The sequence below is a fragment of the Acomys minous genome (assembly GCF_964271855.1).
Source record: "Acomys minous genome assembly, chromosome: 11".
NCBI lineage: Eukaryota > Metazoa > Chordata > Mammalia > Rodentia > Muridae > Acomys > Acomys minous.
In genome coordinates, this window is record NC_140492.1 from 73680398 (window position 1) to 73700148 (window position 19751).

Here is a 19751-nt window from a genome sequence, read left to right on the forward strand (position 1 = left end):
TTCTCTCTCCCCTTTGCATTATATTGTCTGGGACTCTTGGTGAAGGGGAACCTCTGGGTTTTCCTTTCTGTTTAACAGCAGGGTCTTCATTGTCTTCGGTGGGCTTTGAACTGATGGGCAAGCGCTCTGCCACTAGGCTACACCACAACCCGTATTTTTTTAAGTTGTAGCCTGATGCCACCTGAAACGTTTCTTTGCCTGTGAAATGAGGGCTCAGAAAGTTCAGGCAAAAGGAACACATGAAGTCTTGAAAATGGATAAAAGTTAATTGGGTTTCTAGTTAGTATTTTTTTTCTTTTGTGGTTAAGGCCATATAAATGTAAAATAGTAAAAGGCAAGAGTAGCTTCACAATGGCGATCCTAACTCTACAAAAAAGAGATGGGGGGCAGGATTGGGATTGGATGGGTTTTGAGTGGCTCCTGTAATCCAGTTGAGTGTTTTTATTTGTGAGTTTATAACAATGACATGATTTTTGTTTGTTTTTGTAGGCAAGGTATCTTTGTGTAGCCCGGGCTGTCCTTGAACTCACAGAATCCACCTGCCTCTGCCTCTGCTGGGGTTAAAGGTGTGATACTCTCTCTCCCCTCCACTTTCCTTCTCTCTGTGTATGAATACTCTGTCTCCATGTACACCTGCAGGCCAGAAGAGGGCACCAGATCTCATTATAGATGGTTGTGAGCCACCATGTGGTTGCTGGGAATTGAATTCAGGACCTCTGGAAGTCAGTCAGTGCTTTAACTGCTGAGCCATCTCTCCAGCTATGTGCTTTTTATTTTTGGTTTGGTTTCTGATTTTTCGGGACAGGGTTTCTCTGTGTAGCCTTGGCTGTCCTAGACTTGCTTTGTAGACCAGGCTGGTCTCGAACTTGCAGTGATCCACCTGCCTCTGCCTCCCCAGTGCTGGGATTAAAGACGTGTGCCACCACACCCTGCGTTATGTGATTTTTAAATAACAATAATAACAGCTGCTTTGCTGTGAGCATAGAGTCAGCCTCAGGTCTCAGCTCCTCTCTCTCTTAAATGAGCAAATACAAAGGCTTCTGAAGCTTTTAAAAAACAAACCTCCCCCCCCCACCTTTGGTTTTTTGAGACAGGGTTTCTCTTTGTAGCCTTGGCTGTCCTAGACTCGCTGTAGACCGGGCTGGCCTCGAACTCACAGCGATCCGCCTGCCTCTGCCTCCCAAGTGCTGGGATTAAAGGCGTGCGCCACCACAGCTAAAACAAGCTCTCCGGTAGCTCAGGATGGACTCAAACTTGTGATCCTCCTGCCTCTACCTTGAGTGCTGCTATTACTGATTCATCACTTCGTACCTGGCACTCTCTCTTAAGTGCTGGCTCAATTACATTGGGACAGGCATCTACAGATACGTCTGTTTTAATTTTAAGGTAATGTTGCAAGGTCTTGCTGAGGAAAATGGTCCTGGTAGAGGACACAGCGGCAGAGCCTGTCCTGCCTGTAAACCCAGCTGTCAGAGACAGCTGAGGCCTTGGGGACGGACCATCTTCTGGAGGCAGTAGTAACCTCTCTCTGAGGGAGGCAGACAGTTGAAGGCAAGCCCTGGGAGGACTCAGATTCCACCCCGGCGGATCCTGGGATATTGGAGATTGGCACTTGCACCAGGACTTGGCCTCTGACCTTGGTGCCCCCAGGGCCTGCCCAAGTCCACTCCACGTGAGAGCTCAGGATCCTTTTCCTGTGAGCCAAGACATGTCACCGGTTCTGCAGGGACGAGAGGAGGATCGGTCAGGGCAGAAGAAGGCCGGTTCCCCGCTCTAGGCACCATGAGCAAATGACTCTCGAAGACACCAGCAGGGACTGATCAAAGCCGGGTGCCCCATAGGGAAAGGACTTGGGCCGGGTAGGAGGGTTTTCCACTGGGCTGGGGGAAGAAAGACGCAGAGCAGTCCACAGGAAAGACAGAGAACACACGTACTTGCTGTGCAGCATAAACAACCTTTGCGAAGGCAAGAGGGAAAAACAGAAGGCCAGAGAAAGCATGTCATTTATCAGGTGTACTGAGTCTTCCACTGTTTCCACTCCAGGGTTTACCCGTCACCTAGCCTTCAGCCCCTCAGCACCTCTGGCCCTGGCCCTCGCCCCTGGAAGTGCTCTGTACAGACAGGTCAAGCTACAGAGGACTCTCATTGGCACTGTGATGGGATAAAGAAAAGGGCTGGTGTCCACTGCCTCCCGGATGCCGTGTAACCACCTGACTCTCCGTGTACGGCACATCTGGCAACATCACTATTTCCCCACCTAGCTTCTGCCAAGCTTAGCACAAATCACACTGGTCAGGAGCCCCGGGCTGGGTGCACTCAATGCAGTGGGCTTTGCCTCCACCTAACAGCGCTGCTCCTCTCTGGGACACACACTGGTTCCCTGGGATCACATCCTGTCAACTTCTATCCCTCATCTTACCCAGGAGCCATGGGGCCTGACAGTGAGAAGAGCTCCACAGGACTGTGAGGACAACAGGCTGCATGGTAGCTTGAATAGCTCCCACCCAGGACACCCACCCCCCACCCGCGCACTCACTCCACCTCCCGCTTCCGGATGGCTCGACCTGAGGCCAGCACCTCAGCCACCTTGGATACGATGGGATCGTAGTTCATGCTGGCCACAGCGATCACTTCGTCACTTCTGTTCAGGGAAACAGGATGTCCTGAGCACCCAGCCCTCCGCTGGTCCCAGCACTGTTAGCTACCCTAGGAAGCTCCAGCCCTTAGCACAGCTCAGGGGTGGGCCCCGCTTTAGCGTTCATTACCTTTTCTCTATCAGTACGTCTTCCCTCATCGTAGACACCTACCTCAGTGTGGACACTCACCTCAAAGAAATGTCCAGGAGACACGGTACTGTCTGATGCATGGAAGGACTGTTACTGCTTCCTCCTCATCTTCCCTTTGCAATGGCTCCTGCCCGACTAAGCCCTCCTTGCCATTCACTTGCTTCGCCAAGGCCCTCCTGCTTGGCTAACACTACCTATTCCCACAGCACTCCCGCTCTTCCACGCTCCCGTTGCACCCCATCGCTCTCACTTGGTATAAAAAGCCACAAACTTCATCTCCTCCAGATCCCCCTGAATGATGACATCATCGAAGCCTTCGCCGTAGCCTGTGGGAGGGTGTCCGTGTGAATTGGGGAAGGGGACAGAGTAGTCACAGGCTCCCTAGCCTGCCCTCCTAACTCCTGTCCAAACAACCAGCTTCCCTCCCACGCCTCTCTTCGCTTGAGGCACGGTTTCTCTGTGTAGCCCTGGCTATCCTAGAACTCCGTAGATCAGGCTGGCCTTGAACTTAGAGATTTGTTTGCCTCTGCCTCTCAAGTACTGGGACTAAAGGCTTGTGCCACTGTGCCTGGCTCCTACCCTTACTCGTGTGTGTGTGTGTGTGTGTGTGTGTGTGTGTGTGTGTGTGTTTGAGACAGTTTTTCTGTGTAGCCTTAGCTGTCCTGGACTCCCTTTGTAGACCAGGCTGGCCTCGAACTCACAGTGATCCGCCTGCCTCTGCCTCCCGAGTGCTGGGATTAAAGCGTGCCCCACCACACCCAGCTCCCTACTCTTTTTTTATTATATGTATTTAGTGTGTGTGTGTATGGAGGTCAGATAACAACTTTCAGGAGTTGATTTTCTCCTTCCACTATGTAGGTCCTGGAAGTCAAACTCAGATCATCAACAAGGCAGCAAGAACCCTCACCTACCGAGCCATCTCACTAACCCTCTGCTCCTAAGCAGTTCCTAGCCCCACCACCTAAGTCTCAACATTTAGCCCAAATTGGCCTCCGATTCCTGACCTTCCCTTCTCAGCCTCCACGCTGCTGGGATTCCAGTACACAACCACACCTGCACCAAGCCAGCTCTTGTTTGCCAATTCTTAGTCCGGACTGGACCCAACCCTCACCTTTAAACCTGAAATGCCTTCAGGCCCTAGCCCTAACAGCTGTAGGCCAACCCCCACCCGCACGACAGGCTTTTAGTTACCCGCGTAGCGCAGGCTCTTGCCGAACATGGCGGTCCACAGATAGGGTACTGTGTTGATCTCCGCCTCCTGTGCCAGCATGTTCTGAGCCGCTACACGCCCTGAAAGACCCCAGGTGATGAGAGCTGGACCCCTCCCCACCACCTGCACCTGACACGGCCTGCCCAGCCCACTCTCGGGACCCTTGACAGGCATTGTGTTCAGCCCATACATAGCCCACCAGTTAACTGGTGGCCCCAAGAGATCCACTTACGTCACTCCTCTTTGAATGATCTGTTGTACTTCTCAAAGGTCTACCGGGGTTGTGAGCTACTCCACAATTGTGTACACAGACAACTAATCACACATATCAGGTGGAAAGACAGAGGACAATGGAACACAGAGGCCAGAGGAGAAATGACAGCCACATGTAGTGCCTGCACAGTTAGCACAGGTGGCTTTCCACTCCTAAAGCTCCACCTGAATCTACAGCAGAGGACACTGAAAGATCTGTGGAGAGCCTCAAGTCCTGATTATATTTGGCCAAGGAGTAGCCTTTGGTTTCTTATTCTCCCATAGCAACTTTAGACCTTGACTTTGAACAGATACTGGACTTAGGAGATGCCACTATCATCAGACCTTCAGATAGTGGTGACAGAAGAAGAAAGGGAAGGTAAATAAGGCATGAGGGACGTCCTTTGTTCAAGACTAGGAGTGGGAAGGTTGCTTATAAGGTCTTGAGGCTGTTAACACACTGGTACATGCATCTTAGGGACTGAGACTAGTTGTTCATAGTCCATGAGGCTCAGGGAACCTGGTGGCTACCAGATGTTGAGAGAGGCAATTCCACAAAAGGCACAAGAACCCAGCCGAGTCTGGGCTAGCCAGCTGCCTCCAGGGATTCATAAAGCAACTGAGCTCGCAGAGGTGGTCTAATGGTGCAAGAAAGACAGGCCCTGAGTATGAAGCTAGCCTACTAAATAAACCCTTTCTCCCTCTGTGGTGACTGCTGGCCAAGGAGAAACTGCCAAATACATGACCTTGAGAACAAAAAAGGATGGTGAAAAGACAAATGGACTGGGGAGGGGTTTGCCCAGCTAATTGGTATACACAGGGGGTCTCTGGAGACAGCCCGTTCTGTGCACTGATAGACCACCGGATAAAGATTGGTGAACAAGCCACCACCAAGCCTTGAACTTAAGACTCGGATCGGCAACTGGGGAATGGGCCTGAAGGTGCCTGAGACCCTGGGATGGCCTACCAGCCAGCCCTTAACTTGCCTCAGGGCTGGCCATACCCTGGGCATGAGCCATCTGCCAGTGTGGGATGTTCACTTTCCGATTGTTCCTCCAGGCAAGGGGAAAGGTGACAGCATCACCAGCAGCAAACACGCCTGGGATGTTGGTCTGCATCATCTGTGGGAAGAGGGCCAGGGTTCTGTGGGTGGCATGGAAGGGGAGATGGGGGATGGGGGCACAGGTGGGGGCGGGGCTGACATGGACGCCCAGCCATGGTCCACCCAGCACCCTACCCACTTCATCCAGCCCCACCTTGTTGACGGGGATGAAACCTCGGGCATCCAGACCAATGCCGCTCTGCCTCAGGAAGCCCGTGGCAGGTACCGCACCTAAGGGGACAGAAGCCATGCATCCTCAGCCTGGTCCTGCCTTGCTCCTGTCTCAGCTCTCTCCACTCTTGCTGTACCTGCCTGCTCAGGATTAATCACCCATACGCTGCCCACCTGGGGTCTTCATGTATCCTGCCCTCTGCACCCCATCTTCAGGTTCTGTGCTTCCCACTGGGCCCCAACAAAGTGCTATACAACTCTCTGATGGGGGTCCACAGCCATGCCTCTCCAACCCTGTGTTGCCGTCTTCCATCTCAGCTCCTCCCCAAACTACTACGTCAGCGGGCATAGGAGCCAATAAAAGACTTGTCTGTGTCCTCTGTATTAGCTGACAGCAAGCACCTGCTCGATGAGAGGCCTGGGCTAAGCCAGGGACACACCTTTCCCACTGGTCCTGTGGAGTGGGTACCACTGAGGTCCCATTTTACAGATGTGGAAACTGAGGCTCGAGTAGTGTCCCAAGTCACTGGAGGGTGTATAGACAGTTCTGCTCACTAGCATCTGCTCAGCTTCCTACTCACCAATGCCCACCACGCAGACATCTGCCCGCAGAACCTTGCTGCTCTTCAGCACCACCTCCTGCAGCTGCGGGGAGGGAGTGGGTGAGCAAGTGGGCACAGTTTCTGAGCCCTGGGGGAGACGAACAGTGGCAGCAGCAGAGAGAAAAGCTCACCTTGCCCTCCTGAGCCCGCAGCTCAGACACCTCAGTCTGCATGTAGAACTTCACCCGGTTGTTTTCAAACATCTGTGCAAGGAGACGCATGAGCCATGGGTGAGACACGAGCCTGGGGTCAGGCTAGTCCACCTGAGCAGTGGAACAGACTCACCTTCATAAGGGCACGCCCGACACGCTCCCCCAGGAACTTCCGGAAGGGCGTCTCCTCCAACTCTACCACAGACACTGAGTGGGCCTTCTCAGTCAGATAGGCAGCCACCTCCATCCCTGGGTGATGGGCAGGGAGTGGCGAGGCTGGCACTTGGGACACCTAGGGCCAACACAGCCTAGGACAGGGCCGTGGCAGCTAAACACCACCCACCTCCCCCTGAAGCTACTCACCCAGGAAGCCTGCTCCCACAATAACAGCATTGCGGCCCCGGGCCAGCCGCACCACGCGATTGGCGTCCTCGGGGGTGCGGATGGTGAACACATTCTCCACATCTTTGCCTTTGCAGTTCAGGGTCTTAGGGCTAAGATTCCGCAGTGTTAGTGGGGCTGCTGCCCTGGCAGATGGCCAGCTAGCTGCCTAGCGTCTGCTGGAGGCAGAAGGCGGTCACCATACCTGCTTCCCGGGGCCAGCAGCAGCTTGCTGTACTCCAGCTTGAAGCCGTCCTTGAACACAACCTTCTTATTCCTCACGTCCACCGTGACCACCTGTAGCCCGGAGTGGGCAGAGCAAGATCTCAGCACAGGCGTGGCCCCCCATTGTTCACAAGACACTGCCCCCCCCCAGGACCCGGAAGTTAGACTTCTGGGCGGCAACCTCAGGGCAGCCCCACAGCCTGGGCTCCTCTCTCTAAACTTTAGGCATCCCCTGACTCCTCAAAGCTGTTTTTTCTAGTATCTGTCGGGATCAGACCATCCCAGCCCCCCACTCCCAGGAAGACAGCTCCCTGCTGGGTCCCAGGCCTGGACAGAAGGCCGAGCACCCATGGCATCTCCAGGGGTACACGTGCCCTCGGGTCATTTCTGGTTCCCTGGGAGCTTTTTCATCACCCGTTCCCACTCTTTCCCTCATACCTGGGCTTCAGTGAGCACCTCGATGCCATAGGCCCGGAAGAATTCCTTGGGCCTCAAGGCCAGTTGTTCAGGCTGTGCATCCAGGGACTGGGGAAACACCACCATGCCCACGAGTCAGGGCAGATGGCAGGATGGTGGCTACTCCACTTTTTTTTTTTTTTTTTTTTTTTTTTTGAGACAGGGTCTCAGGTTTTAGCTCTGGCTGTCCTGGAACTAGTTGTATGTATCAAACTCATAGAGATCAACCTGTCTCTGCCTCCTAAGTGCTAAGGTAAGAGGTACATGCATTACATTCTTTTTTTTTTTTTTAATAATTTATTTAGGGCTGGAGAGATGGCTCAGAAGTTAAGAGCACTGACTGCTCTTCCAGAGGTCCTGAGTTCAATTCCCAGAGACCACATGGTGGCTCACAATCATCTATAATGTGATCTGGTGCCCTCTTCTGACCTGCAGGTGTAAGGCAGAGCACTGTATACATAATAATAAATAAATCTTTTTAAAAAACAATTTATTTAATTTTATTTTATGTGCATTAGTGTGAAGGTGTCAGATCCCTTGGAACTGGAGTTACAGACCGTTGTGAGCTGCCATGTGGTTGCTGGGAATTGAACTCATGACCTCTGGAAGAGCAGACAGTGCTCTTAACCACTGAGCCATCTCTCCAGCACCTATATTCTTGACATTCTACTTTACTGTAGAGAGGACATAGAGGCCAGGGAGGGTGAGGGCATTCTGGTCAAGTGGGGTTTGTAGGGCAGAACTGTACAAACCCAGATCTCTTAGGAGTACCATAGACAGGGGAAAACAGTCAGCCAGACCTCCAGTGTGTGACAGGCCAGGCTCCACGTGGACGTGACCGGAACCCAGAGGGGTAAGGACCCAGGTACTGACCCATCCTACTCCTACCTTGCTGAGCTTGGCCCGGTCATAGGGCAGATGTCTGTCCAGTGTGCAAAGGACGATCCGGTCTGAGAAACCCTCCTGTCTCAGGGTCTCCGCACACAGTAGGCCCGCAGCACCTGAGGGACAGGACCATGGGCCACGGCCAAGGTCTCTCCCACCCTCCAAGCTCCGCCTTTCTTCCATTATCCCGACACCAACCTGCACCCACTATGAGCACGTTGGTGCTACTGCTGTGGCCGGCACTCGGAGAGATACACTTGGCCATCACCTTTGTCCTTCGCTGCAGCTGCAGGGCCTGGGAGTGGTGCAGGGATGAAGGGCAGCTTCATCTCCACCCTACGATCCCTCAATGCCGCTCCCGGGCCAGGTTCCCTCCCACCGCATGGCTATGCCACAGGTTTGTTCTTGCTGGCCAGGATACCCTCCCAGCCTGTTTGACACCCTTCCTCTCAAACCTGGGCCTCGGGAACCCCCCAAGTCACCCTGGTACCTGCTTGCTTGCCCGGACAGTCACCTTCTCCTTCTCAATCTTCACCTGAGAGGGCGGCAGCATCAGCACCAAACTTTGAGATGCTTCGGTCCCCGACTCCACACCGCAGGCTCCCACCACACCACTTTCCCAGCCCTACCTGGAACTTCTGCAGACTGTCCAGGCCTGGGAAGTCCTCTAAATCCCCCGTACTGATGTTGAAGCAGGCACCGTGCCAGGGGCAGCGTACGCGGCCCCGAGACAGTACACCTAGGGGAGGCAAATGGGTGCCAGACTAGCGCATGCTCAGTGACTGCACTCTAGGGCTCCTTGGAACTGGATCCTGCTGGACCTCTGCTCAACCCAGGAGCCCCCACAAATGGATAAGGGCCCTGCGGCCTGCTGGAACCCCTATATAGGCATGGACGGTCATAATCCCACCTCCCCTGTGTGCCTCACACTTTCTTACCTTTTACCAAGGGTGCTCCATAGTGTGGACACTTATGGCCCAGGGCGTGGAATTCCCCACTGTCCTTCACCAGCAACGCCTTTCCCCAGCCCAGCTCCACTTCCCGCATCCTGGGGAGGGGCTGTGCTCAGAGATCAAGCCAGAAGCCCAGAACAGCTGAAGCCCTCCACCCCCAGCCCTACCACCACCCTCCCAGCCCAGCACCCACTGGCCATTCTCCAGGTCCTTGACATGGCAGACAGTAGCCTCCACACAGTCCTGAGGGCTGGGGTAGGGTTGCGGGGCTGGCAGACGCTCTTCGGCGTGGAAGCGGCGGGCTGCGCCGTTGCCCTGGTAAGCCCGGGGGCTGCCCTTTCCGCTGGCTGACAGCTCCTCCTTGCCTCGCTCTTTCTCTGGCAGTACCACTTCGATCTTGAGTTCCACTGTGGACAGAGCAGCCATGAGCCCTAGCCGAAGCAGCCCTGTTTCCATCCCACAGGCCAGCAAGAGGTGCTTGGCTTCATTCACTTCTCTGTGTGGTCTTCTTGTTGAAGAACCCAGGGTCTCCCTCCAGTCAGGCTCAGCACCCCACCACTGAGCTACAGCCAGCCCAGAGACTTTTATTTTCCCACTGATGAAATTTAGTGAGGGAGTCACAGAACACAGCTCTTGTCACGCCTGGAGTCATTTTATCTAGGAATGACTAGAGGAAAGAACCTCCATGCCAACTCATCTCTCTAACGATGGACAAAGATGCTGTCCCCGCTTGGAGACACTTTTGCAGCTCCCGTGATTCCAGGTAATGGGGAACAGAGTCCACTGTTCTGACTGTCAATGGGGTTGAGACCTGTGGTCACAGCCCCAGACTGATCTAGAGTACAAAGTGAGACCCGACATCAAAGGACAAGAAGGGTGGAGGTAGGGACGGGGACCACATTCCTTGGAACTTTCCTGATGGCAGCTTTAAGTATTTACTATTGTTTTGGGATTTGTTTGGTTTGGTTTTTAGACAGTCTAGTGCAGTCAGACTATTACAGCCTCAACTTCAACACACAGCTGATGGCATCTTTGAGTTCCTGGTCCTCCTGCCTTGCTTCCCAAGCGGTGTGCTCACAGGCAGGCCCTGCTTGGACCACAGCCAGCGAGTGTCTATTGCTCAGTGGTGCAGTGCTTGCACACGCAGCCTCTAGATCCTCGGAGCTGCAGCAATAGCAGTAACAACAACAAATTAATTTTTTAAAAGCCAGAGTGGGCAGCACACAGCTGTGATCTGACACTTAGGAGGTGGAGACAGGAGAATCAGGAATTTAAGGTCCTCCTCGGGCACCTACCTGGGGGAAAAGGTATATTCCAGTCAGGGCATGGCTCGGTAGCAGAATGGCCTAGCATGGTGAAACCACGTCTCCAATGCCACAAAAAAAAGGGAGGTAAAGTACAGGGCATGACTTCAATTTCTTTTTATCTACATGATTTTTTAAAATAATTATTTTTGTTTGTTTGTTTGTTTTTTTGAGACAAGGTTTCTCTGTGTAGCCTTGGCTGTCCTAGACTTGCTTTGTAGACTAAGCTGGCCTCAAACTCACAGTGACCCGCCTGCCTCTGCCTCCCGAGTGCTGGGATAAAAGGCGTATGCCACCACACCCAGCTAATAATTACTTATTATATGTGGAAGTTTTGTCTATATGTCTATCTGTACATAGGAGAGAGCATCAGATCCCATGGGACTACAGCTATAGACAGCTGTGATCTAGCATGTAGCGGCAGGGAACTGAACTCAAGACCTCTGGAAGAGCAGCCGGTGCTCTTATCTGCTTGGCCATCTCTCCAGCCTGATCTACAAAGTGAGTTCCAGGACAGGCAAGGCTACACAGAGAAACCCTGTCTCAAAAAAAATTTTTTTAATTTTTTTATATATATGGGTGTTTGCCCTGGACGTCTGTCTGGGTACCATGTGTGTGTGTGGCACCCACAGAGACAGAAGAGGGCATTAGATCTCCTAGAGCTGCAGTGACAGTTGTGAGCTGCCACGTGAGTACTGGGAATCAAACCTGGGTCCTCTGCAAGAGCAGCCAGCTCTCCAGTCCCTAGTTTCAACTTCTTCTTCTTCTTCTGGTTTTTTTGAGATAAGGTCTCTGTGTAGCCCTTGACTGTCCTGAATTCCCTCACTGTGTAGACCAGGCTGGCCTTGAACTCACAGAGATCCACCGGCCTCTGCCTCCCAAGTGCTAGGATTCCAGGGGTGCGCCACCACTGCCTGGCTTTCACTTCTTCATATAAGCCACATCCATCAGCTTGAGATTTACTCAGCATTTACCAAACCCTATGAGGTTGACGCCTCTGTGTCTGCAGCCCTGGCAATGCAACCACTAAGGGTAGACATGGGCAGCACAGAGGGGCAGGTCCATGGCCACCACACAGAGGCTCCGTAGTGTCCATGGGGCCTGCTCCAGGAGAGCAGTTGGAGGGAGCTGGACAGTCAGATTTTCCTCTTTGAACTTTCTGCATTCCCCAAAATCCCCATGACATGCCTGTGGTGTTTCATGTTTTTTTTTTTTTAATTAGAAGAGAATAATAAACAGAATTTTGAGCAGCCCTAATCCGGTCTCCTGGGCTGCTCCGGTAGGGAGGAGGCTGAGGAGGAAGAAGCTAAGCGCTGGCACAGCATGGGCTATCTGGAGCAGGTGGCTCCTCTCCCCATCCCCCCAGGCATCAAAGCCTCTCTCCTGTTTGTACCTCTGAACCCCTCCACCTCAGAAACAAGAAGGACCAGCCTGGCTTCTGAGTTACACACCTCTTGGCCTGTACTTGGACCCCCATCCCTCCAGTGGTGGCTAGCTCACACACAGCTGCTCAGGTACAGTCCCCATAGTTGTGTCCTCCGGCTTTGTAGGCCCCACATGGGTCCTGGATCCTTGCATTTTTGGGCCAAGTGCCCCTCTTCCGCATCCCAGCCTCCCACTCAGGCAGGGGACAAAGGCAAAGAGCTGCAATTTGCCTGGGCACGGTGAGGAGGACCCAGGAGCACACAGCCACCCTGTGGGGCCTGTCACGTGGGGGTGGGGACTCCACCTAACACGCTTTATGTAATGGTGTTAGCATGTTTAGAAGAAAAATATGTCAGGCTCAGCTGAGAGCAGTGGTGAGAACTGTGGGAGTCCACAGGAACAGCCTGGCCGGAAGCCAGCCGGCCAGCAAGTCAGGCTGCTAAGCTCTGCTTCCTTCTAGAAGACTCCAGGGCACGCTCACTGGGGGAGTCACAAGGTCAGGAGAAACAGCAGAAAGGAAGGCTAGGAGGAGGACCCCACCTACACACAGAGCCGGGCCAACCCTAGCTTTATTGACCTCAACAGCCCACCAGAGCCTCAAGCCTCCTGAGCCTCGAGCCACAGAATGAGAGACCAGGGTATGGAGAGGTCACTGAAGGGACTCCCGCTGAGCACAGCAGCAAAGGGGAGGGACCCGCACTTGGGAGGCTGAGGTAGAGAACTGCCATGAGCTCAGGGCTAGCCTGGGCTTCACCATGACTTCTAGGCCAGCCTGGGTTACCAGGTAAGATCCTGCCTCAAAAAGGGGTTAGGGGGCTCAGAGATTGAGAGCACTGTCTGCTCTTCCAAAGGTCCTGAGTTCAATTCCCAGCGACCACATGGTGGCTCACAACCATCTACAATGAGATCTGGTGCCCTCTTCTGGCAGGCAGGCACACATGTGGGCAGAATATGTATAAATAATGAATAAATAAATATTTTTTTAAAGGGGTTAGGGAGGAACCAAGGGCACCATTTGCTGATCATGTCACTAGAACAAAGGCTCCATGTTGGAACTGTGCAGTAGTTTTTTCAGGTTTGTTTTATTTATTTATTTACTTACTATTATGTATACGGTGCTCTGCCTGCATGTACACCTGCACACCAGAAGAGGGCATCAGATCACATTATAGATGGTTGTGAGCCACCATGTGGTTGTTGGGAATTGAACTCAGGACCTTTGGAAGAGCAGTCAGTGCTCTTAACCTCTGAGCCATCTCTCCAGCCCCTTGGGTTTGTTTTTTTTTATTGGGCTTGGTTTGGTTTTAGTGCTAGGAGAGTAAACCCATGGCCTCTAACGTGTTCAACACTCACCCTACAGCTGAGCTACACATCCCAGCCAGTGAGCTCTGAGCTTCCTGAAGAGATGATAAAGAACAAAACTCTAAGAGAAGGTAAATAGATGGCCAGATCAAGAGAACTGTACTTTCCAGTAGTGTTTGGTTTTTTTTTTTAGTGTGTGATGGACACTGAAGATGGGGGTAGATGTGTGTGTGTGTGTGTGTGTGTGTGTGTGTGTGTGTGTGTGTGTGTGTAGGGGGATGTACATACACATTATCTGAGTGTGCATATGAGGGCCAGTAGTTGGCACCAGGAGACCTACCCCCGCCACATACACACTTTTGGGGAGAGGTTTCGAGACAGGGTCTCTCTGTGTAAAAGTCCTGGCTGTCCTAGACTCCCTTTGTAGACCAGGCTGGCCTCGAACTCACAGAGATCCTGCCACTGCTTCCCAAGTGATTGGCCACTTGGCCACACTGCCTTCTTCCTACCCCCAGGACCAGGTTACAGGTGCACACCACCACACCTGGTTTTCATGTGGGTTCTGGGGATCTGAACCAGGCCCTCATCACCTTGTGTGTGGGTACCTTACTTACTGAGCCATCCTCTCAGCCACTCTCCACCAGTTCTGACACAGGGAAGGAACAAAGAGCTGCCAGGAGTGATGGCACAAACCCTCAATCCCAACACTCGGGAGGCAGAAGCAGACGCATCTCCGTGACTTTAAATCCAACCTGCTCTACAGAGCAAGCCCGGGCTACACAGAGAAACCCTGTTTCAAGGGTTAAAGAGTCCAAGTTTTAACACTGCCTGTGAGTACCAAGACTAGCCAGCCACCTTGAGACCAGCCAGAGCCGCACAGCAACATCCTCGAGAAAGGGGAAGACAGAGATGTGACCAGCTATTGAATGTTCTCACCATCTCAAAGCCACCCACAGCCAGGCCTTCATCACATATGTGCCCTCAACTGTAACTCAAAACAAATCTCTCCTCCTTTAAAATACAAAGTTTTAAAAACATAAACTGGTCGGGTGTGGTGGCACAAACCTTTAATCCCAAGCACTCGGGAGGCAGAAGCAGGCGGATTGCTGTGAGTTCGAGGCCAGCCTGGTCTACAAAGGGAGTCTAGGACAGCCAAGGCTACACATAGAAACCCTGTCTCAGGGAAAAAAAAGAAAAAGAAACAACAACAACAACAACAACAACAAAAACAAAATAAAAACAAACTAGGTGTGATAGCTCATGCCTGTAACCCCAGCATATGGGAGGCACACAGCAGGTTCAAGGCCAGCCTGGTCTATGTAGTGAGTTCTAGGTCATTTAGGGCTACATAGTAAACTCTGTCTTTAAAAGGGGCGCTGGAGGGCTGGAGAGCTGGCTCAGAGGTTAAGCGCACTGACTACCCTTCCAAAGGTCCTGAGTTCAACTCCCAGCAACCACATGGTGGCTCACAGCCATCTATAATGAGATCTGGTGCCATCTTCTAGCATGCAGGTGTACATGCAGGCAGAGCACTGTATATATAATAATAAATAAATAAATAAGTATTTTTTTAAGAAGGTAGGGGAGTAGGATGGCTCAGAGGTCAAGAGTGAAGAGTATTTGCTGCTTTTGCAGAGGACCCAGGTTTGATTCCCAGACCCACAGTGTGGCTTACAATTAACAGTCTGTAACTCCAGTTTCAGGAGACCACAGGCACACACATGCAGGCACAACACTCAGATATATAAAATAAAAATAAATATTTTTTTTAAAAAACAAGCAAGCAAACAAACAAACAAACAAAAAACAAAACAAAGCAAGGGCTGGAGCACATGCTGTTCTTCCAGAGCGTGAGTTCCCGCACCCACGTCTGACAGCTCACTACAACCTATACAAGGGGACCTGACTCTAGTGACCTCTGCGTGCACCCCACTCACATGTGTGTACACACACACACACACACACACACACACACACACGTTAAAATAATAAAAATAAACATGAAAAAACATCAACAAAGGATTATGGTATAGCTTAATTGGTAGAGTGTTTGCCTGGCATCCCCCAAAGCCTTGAGTTCCACCCCCAGTACTGAATAAAGTTAATTACAGTGGTGCGCTCCTGTAACCCCAGAATTAAGGAGACGCAGATAGGAGGATCCCAAGTCCAAGGTCATCCTCAACTCCACAGTGAGTCTGAGGCCAACCTGGGCTGTCTGAGATCTTGTCTCTAAAAAACTAAACAGACAGACAGAACAGACAGACAGACAAGGGCCGGGCCAGGGGACAGTGGCTAGCTCTGCATCTGAGGTGCTGGAGTCAGGGGGTCCCTGGTTAGGCCAGCTTCTTGGGGTTACTTCAAAATCACTGTAGGCTGTTTCCATGGTCTCCTGCCAGCCGAGCAGTCCCACGTGTGCCCAGTACGACGGGACTGGGGTGGCATCCTGCTGGCACATCCATGTCCACTCTGAGAAGGGAAAACTGAGGCAAAGACAGTGGGCTCCTATGGCAGAGGCTGTAGGGCCCGGCAGCACAGACGCAGGCGAGGAAGGGCAGTCCCCACTGACACCGCCAGTGGCTCACAGCTCTGCCCCCTCCCCTGAGTCCTACCTCAGACCCACGCAAGGGAAAAAAGTCCCAAGGTAACCGAGCGGATGGGTATCAGGAAAGGAGAGCTGAGCAAGCCAGCAGGGGTGAGGCAGCCAGGGCAAGTTGTGTAGGGGTGAGTGGAACACTGGCTGGGCTCTGAAGCCCTCAGTTTCTGCATGCCTGCCACAGTTACGGGTCCTGCTTCCTAGATGTTATAACTAAGGAAGAGGGGAGAAACCCAAAGGCATAAGTCCAGTGGCACGGCAGATCCCATGTCTTCTAGTACCTTGGACGGATCCTATCTCTGACTGGAGGGCCAGGACCTCTTATATAAACGGAGAAGACGCAAGGGGATGATGGCACGTGCCTTCATCCTAGCACTTGCAAGGCACAGGTAGGAGGCTCTCTGTGAGTTCGAGACTAGCGTGGTCAATCAGTATGGCAAGACCCTGCCTCAAAAAACAAATATCCAGGGGTCCCGCTCAAACTATGGCACCAGCCAAGGACAATACAGGCCGTAAACTTCAAACCCCTACCCAGATCTAGCCAATGGACAGGACATTCTCCACAGTTGAGTGGAGAGTGGGGTCTGACTTTCACACGTACTCTGGTGCCTCTGGTGTCCCCTGAATGGGGAGACTTGGTGGCACTCAGAGGAAGGATAGCAGGATACCAAGAAGAGACTTGATACCCTATGAGCATATACAGGGGGAGGAGGCCCCCTCAGTCACAGTCATAGGGGAGGGGAGTAAGGGGAAAATGGGAGGGAGGGAGGAATGGAAGGATACAAGGGAGGAGATAACCATTGAGATGTAATATGAATAAATTAATAAAATTAAATTAAAAAAACAAAACAAAAACAAATACCCAAACAAAAACAAAACAGGAGAAAAGGCCCACAGAAGCGAAGACGATGATGACATTGGAGATAAGAAAAGGTAAAGAGTCTCCTCCCCTCCCCCATCACACCCTGTCAGCTACTTTATAAGAGGTTGGCATCCAGGTCCATTGTGTAGAGTGGGAAACTGAGACTCAAAGAAGTCACGCTGGGGCTAAAAACAACCCCCCAGGAGCCTCGCTTCTCCAGCAATGGAGGGAGCAGCCCCTTCCCCAATAAGGCGTAGGGGCCTCCACTTTCTAAGAGGGATCAGCTGCTGTCCCCACCACTAACACCCAAAGTCCCAGATTAAGAGGGGCTGCTGTAGGAGCGGAGCCCAGGAGAGCCTGCTTCGCCTTTTACCCCTCTTGCCCACAATGCATTAACATTCTGGGCTCCTGCCTAGCCTGACCTACTTTGGAGGTTGGTGGAGTGCAGAGAGGGAGGGGGAGGCTGCCGGAGAAGGGGAAGTACCTGGCTTGGGCTTGGAGAAGCAGCCGCCCATGGTGAATGGCCTGAGATCTGGCCTGGCTGGCAGGAGCACAGATGGCAGGCTGTCCAGCTGTCCAAGGTCTAGGATGTCCCCTGCAAGGCTGGACCCCCGGTGGTCCACAGAGAGGCTGGAGCTGCCATACCAGCTGCTTTAGGACCTGGAGGGGAGACAGGACACTGGGTTCTGGCACCCATGCAGGTGTGGGTAGAGTCAGAGACGTCCTGAGGGGGTCCTGGGAGAGCCCCACATGGAGAGCTCAGAACTCGGTTTGTAGAGTGCTCTGGGTAGCAGCTCTGTCCCTTTGGGGCTTTCAGGCACAGGACTCACACACTCCGCTTCTGTTGGAGACCCTCTGTGCTCTAGTGTCTGCCACTCTCCAAGTAGCCTGCAAATACAGAGGCCCTAGCCCCAGACTTCCCCTTCCTAAATCCCACAAGTCTGGGGGACTCGGGGACTCTCAGTTTTCCTAGGTAAGACCACCAAGCCCTGGCAACCAGCGTCCTCCACTGAGAATGACAAGGGTCTTGGCCCAGCCTAGGCTGCTGCCCTGACTAGCAAGCCCTATCACCTACCTCCTTCCGGGGGAGTCATTGTTCCTTGCTCCCAGCCCAGCAATGGAGAAAGATGACTGGGCCTCAGGCAGCAGGGAAGGGAGGGCCAGGGTCCAGGGGGGTCCAGCCCTCCTTCTAGTGAGAGCTGTGGCCAGGAAGGGGGCTGTGGGTGTGGGGCTAGGCCAAGCCACTGGTCCCCAGGGAAACCCAGCTCTGTGGGGAAAAGAGTGGGCAGCCAGCCCAGGATTGATGGAGTTGGGGGGGGGGGGGAGAGAGGGAAACCCAGCCGTGCCTCTGCCCCGTGTCCAGCAGCCATAAGTTCCCCAACCCCCATGCTGGCTGTGCAGTGCTGAGGTCATGCCCTACAAAAGACAGAAAAGACTGGGGGTCCAAGGTCTTGTCAAGGTCAAGCAGCAGTTAGGGGTATCAGTGTGGCCTGGCCCACTCCTCAGCCTAATAAATCCTAAGATGAGCAGAGGTCGCTCTGGGGCTCCACACAGGAGGACAAGAGTACCTGGTCAACAAGTCACTGCAGCCATGGTGTCCTTAGGGCCATAGGTGGGCCTTCTAGAAGATGTGGACTTTGGCCAAGGCTCGGGACAAAGGTGTAACTACCCTGTTTACAAAGTCTCTCCACGTCCTCCCCCACAGTCAGCCCTGTTCCACCTGGAAATTCTTGCTGAAGTCTACACTGAAGTAGTGCTGAGAGTCACTTGCTTAGGCCAGCCCCCAGGAAAGAGCCAGAAGCTAAAAGGAAGGAGGGAGTGGGAGAGGGCTCCCCAACTTAGCTGCAAATTACAGGTGAGGAGGAGCCCAGGGCCTTCCTCCTCATTGTCACCAAGGCCTGTCTATAAAACTCTGGTGCCAGCCGCCCTACTTGCTCCCTTCCTGAGAACTAGAGAGCCGTTTTAGAGGTCCTGGTTTCACGTCACCGCGCCTCAGCTCGGCTCACCTCCTTCTGGCCTGCTTTCAGCCCTCACCTGTTGAGCCTGAGGTCCTACAAACAGACTGGCTTTTGAATCTGGGGTCCCTCCCTTCCCGGGTGTCCAGAAGTTTATTCTCGGGAGCCCAGGCCTGGTAGGAGAGTCCGTAGGCTCCGTGCTTTCCACCTAGGATGTGCTAGGCTAGCTTAGAGCCAAGGATCCTAACTCAAAGGCAAAGTTTCTTGGGCCTGCAGGGAGAGACTCTGCATTTTGTTGCCCAGAAAAGTTCTAACATTGCCCGGCACACTCTACATGGCCCGTCCCAGGGACTCCAGCAACCTGAAACAGGTTTTGAGTTACCCTCCACCTTACAGAGGTTCCCCGGCTCCAGCATGGCTCCCAGGACCCACCTGGGGGCAAACGAGCTAGAAGCCTGCCTCCTTTCCCCCATCCAGGTCCTACTCTTAGCTCCCGGTGTGTGTTGAGTGGGAGGTCGGTTTCTCCCCCCATCCCCCGGCCCCCCTACCCCCTTAGCCTAGGCCCCTCAGTGTCTTCAGCTGCCCTGGGGACTGCTACCTAGGAGAGCATCAGCGTGTGGTTCTCCTTTTCGGGGGGAGGGGGGGCCCCTGACGTAACCTCCTGTCCACTCTCCCTGCCTTGGCACGTGCAGTTTCCTCGGTCTGGGAAGCCTTTTCCAGCACCCTTACCGGCTTCTTGGCGGCTCCCTCGGCAGACGCAGCGGCCAACCAACGGACCAGCAGAAAGTAGGGAGGGCTCCGGTGAGCCAAAAGGGGTGCTGGGGAGCAGCCGCAAGGACCGGGGTCGCTGCAGCCTCCTGAGTGCCCCTCTCGGCCGCTAGGGTAGAGATCCGCAAGCGCGCTGGCCCAGGGCGCGGGGCGCTTGCGGGACACGGCCAGGCGCGCTCACCTGGCTCGGCGGACGCGGGCGGGCGGGCGGGCGCTCGGGATCCGCGCCGGGCTGCGGCCGGCCTGCAGGGCGGAGCGGGCGGGGGCGGGGCGGGCGCTGCGGCTACACTGCGGGCCCGAGCCCGAGGCGTCCACCCCGCCCCGCAGCAAAAGTCAGGTCAACGTCAGGCTTCCAGCCACCTGCCGG

At 53.6% G+C, this 19751-nt stretch overlaps 1 protein-coding gene across 2 annotated transcripts; it reads right to left on the minus strand.

Annotated features, from left to right (window-relative positions):
- Window positions 1-1359: 1359 nt before the first annotated feature.
- Window positions 1360-19625, minus strand: AIFM3 (AIF family member 3). 2 transcript variants are annotated; one of them, XM_084801766.1, is made up of 21 exons: window positions 19346-19625; window positions 17146-17321; window positions 9369-9582; window positions 9161-9270; window positions 8852-8961; window positions 8713-8757; window positions 8421-8517; window positions 8226-8338; window positions 7320-7406; window positions 6862-6953; window positions 6639-6769; window positions 6409-6524; window positions 6255-6326; window positions 6103-6166; window positions 5505-5581; window positions 5252-5369; window positions 3978-4076; window positions 3037-3112; window positions 2537-2641; window positions 1935-1955; window positions 1360-1720 (listed from the first exon to the last, which is right to left on the minus strand). In XM_084801766.1, the coding sequence occupies exons 2-21, from the start codon at window positions 17174-17176 to the stop codon at window positions 1681-1683; spliced, it is 1818 nt and encodes a 605-aa protein (XP_084657892.1). In that variant the 5' UTR covers window positions 17177-17321; window positions 19346-19625; the 3' UTR covers window positions 1360-1680. The 2 variants fall into 2 exon arrangements, with proteins under 2 accessions (XP_084657892.1, XP_084657893.1); XM_084801767.1 differs by lacking the exon at window positions 1935-1955 and having other exon boundaries at window positions 19346-19624.
- Between the last annotated feature and the right edge of the window lie 126 nt (window positions 19626-19751).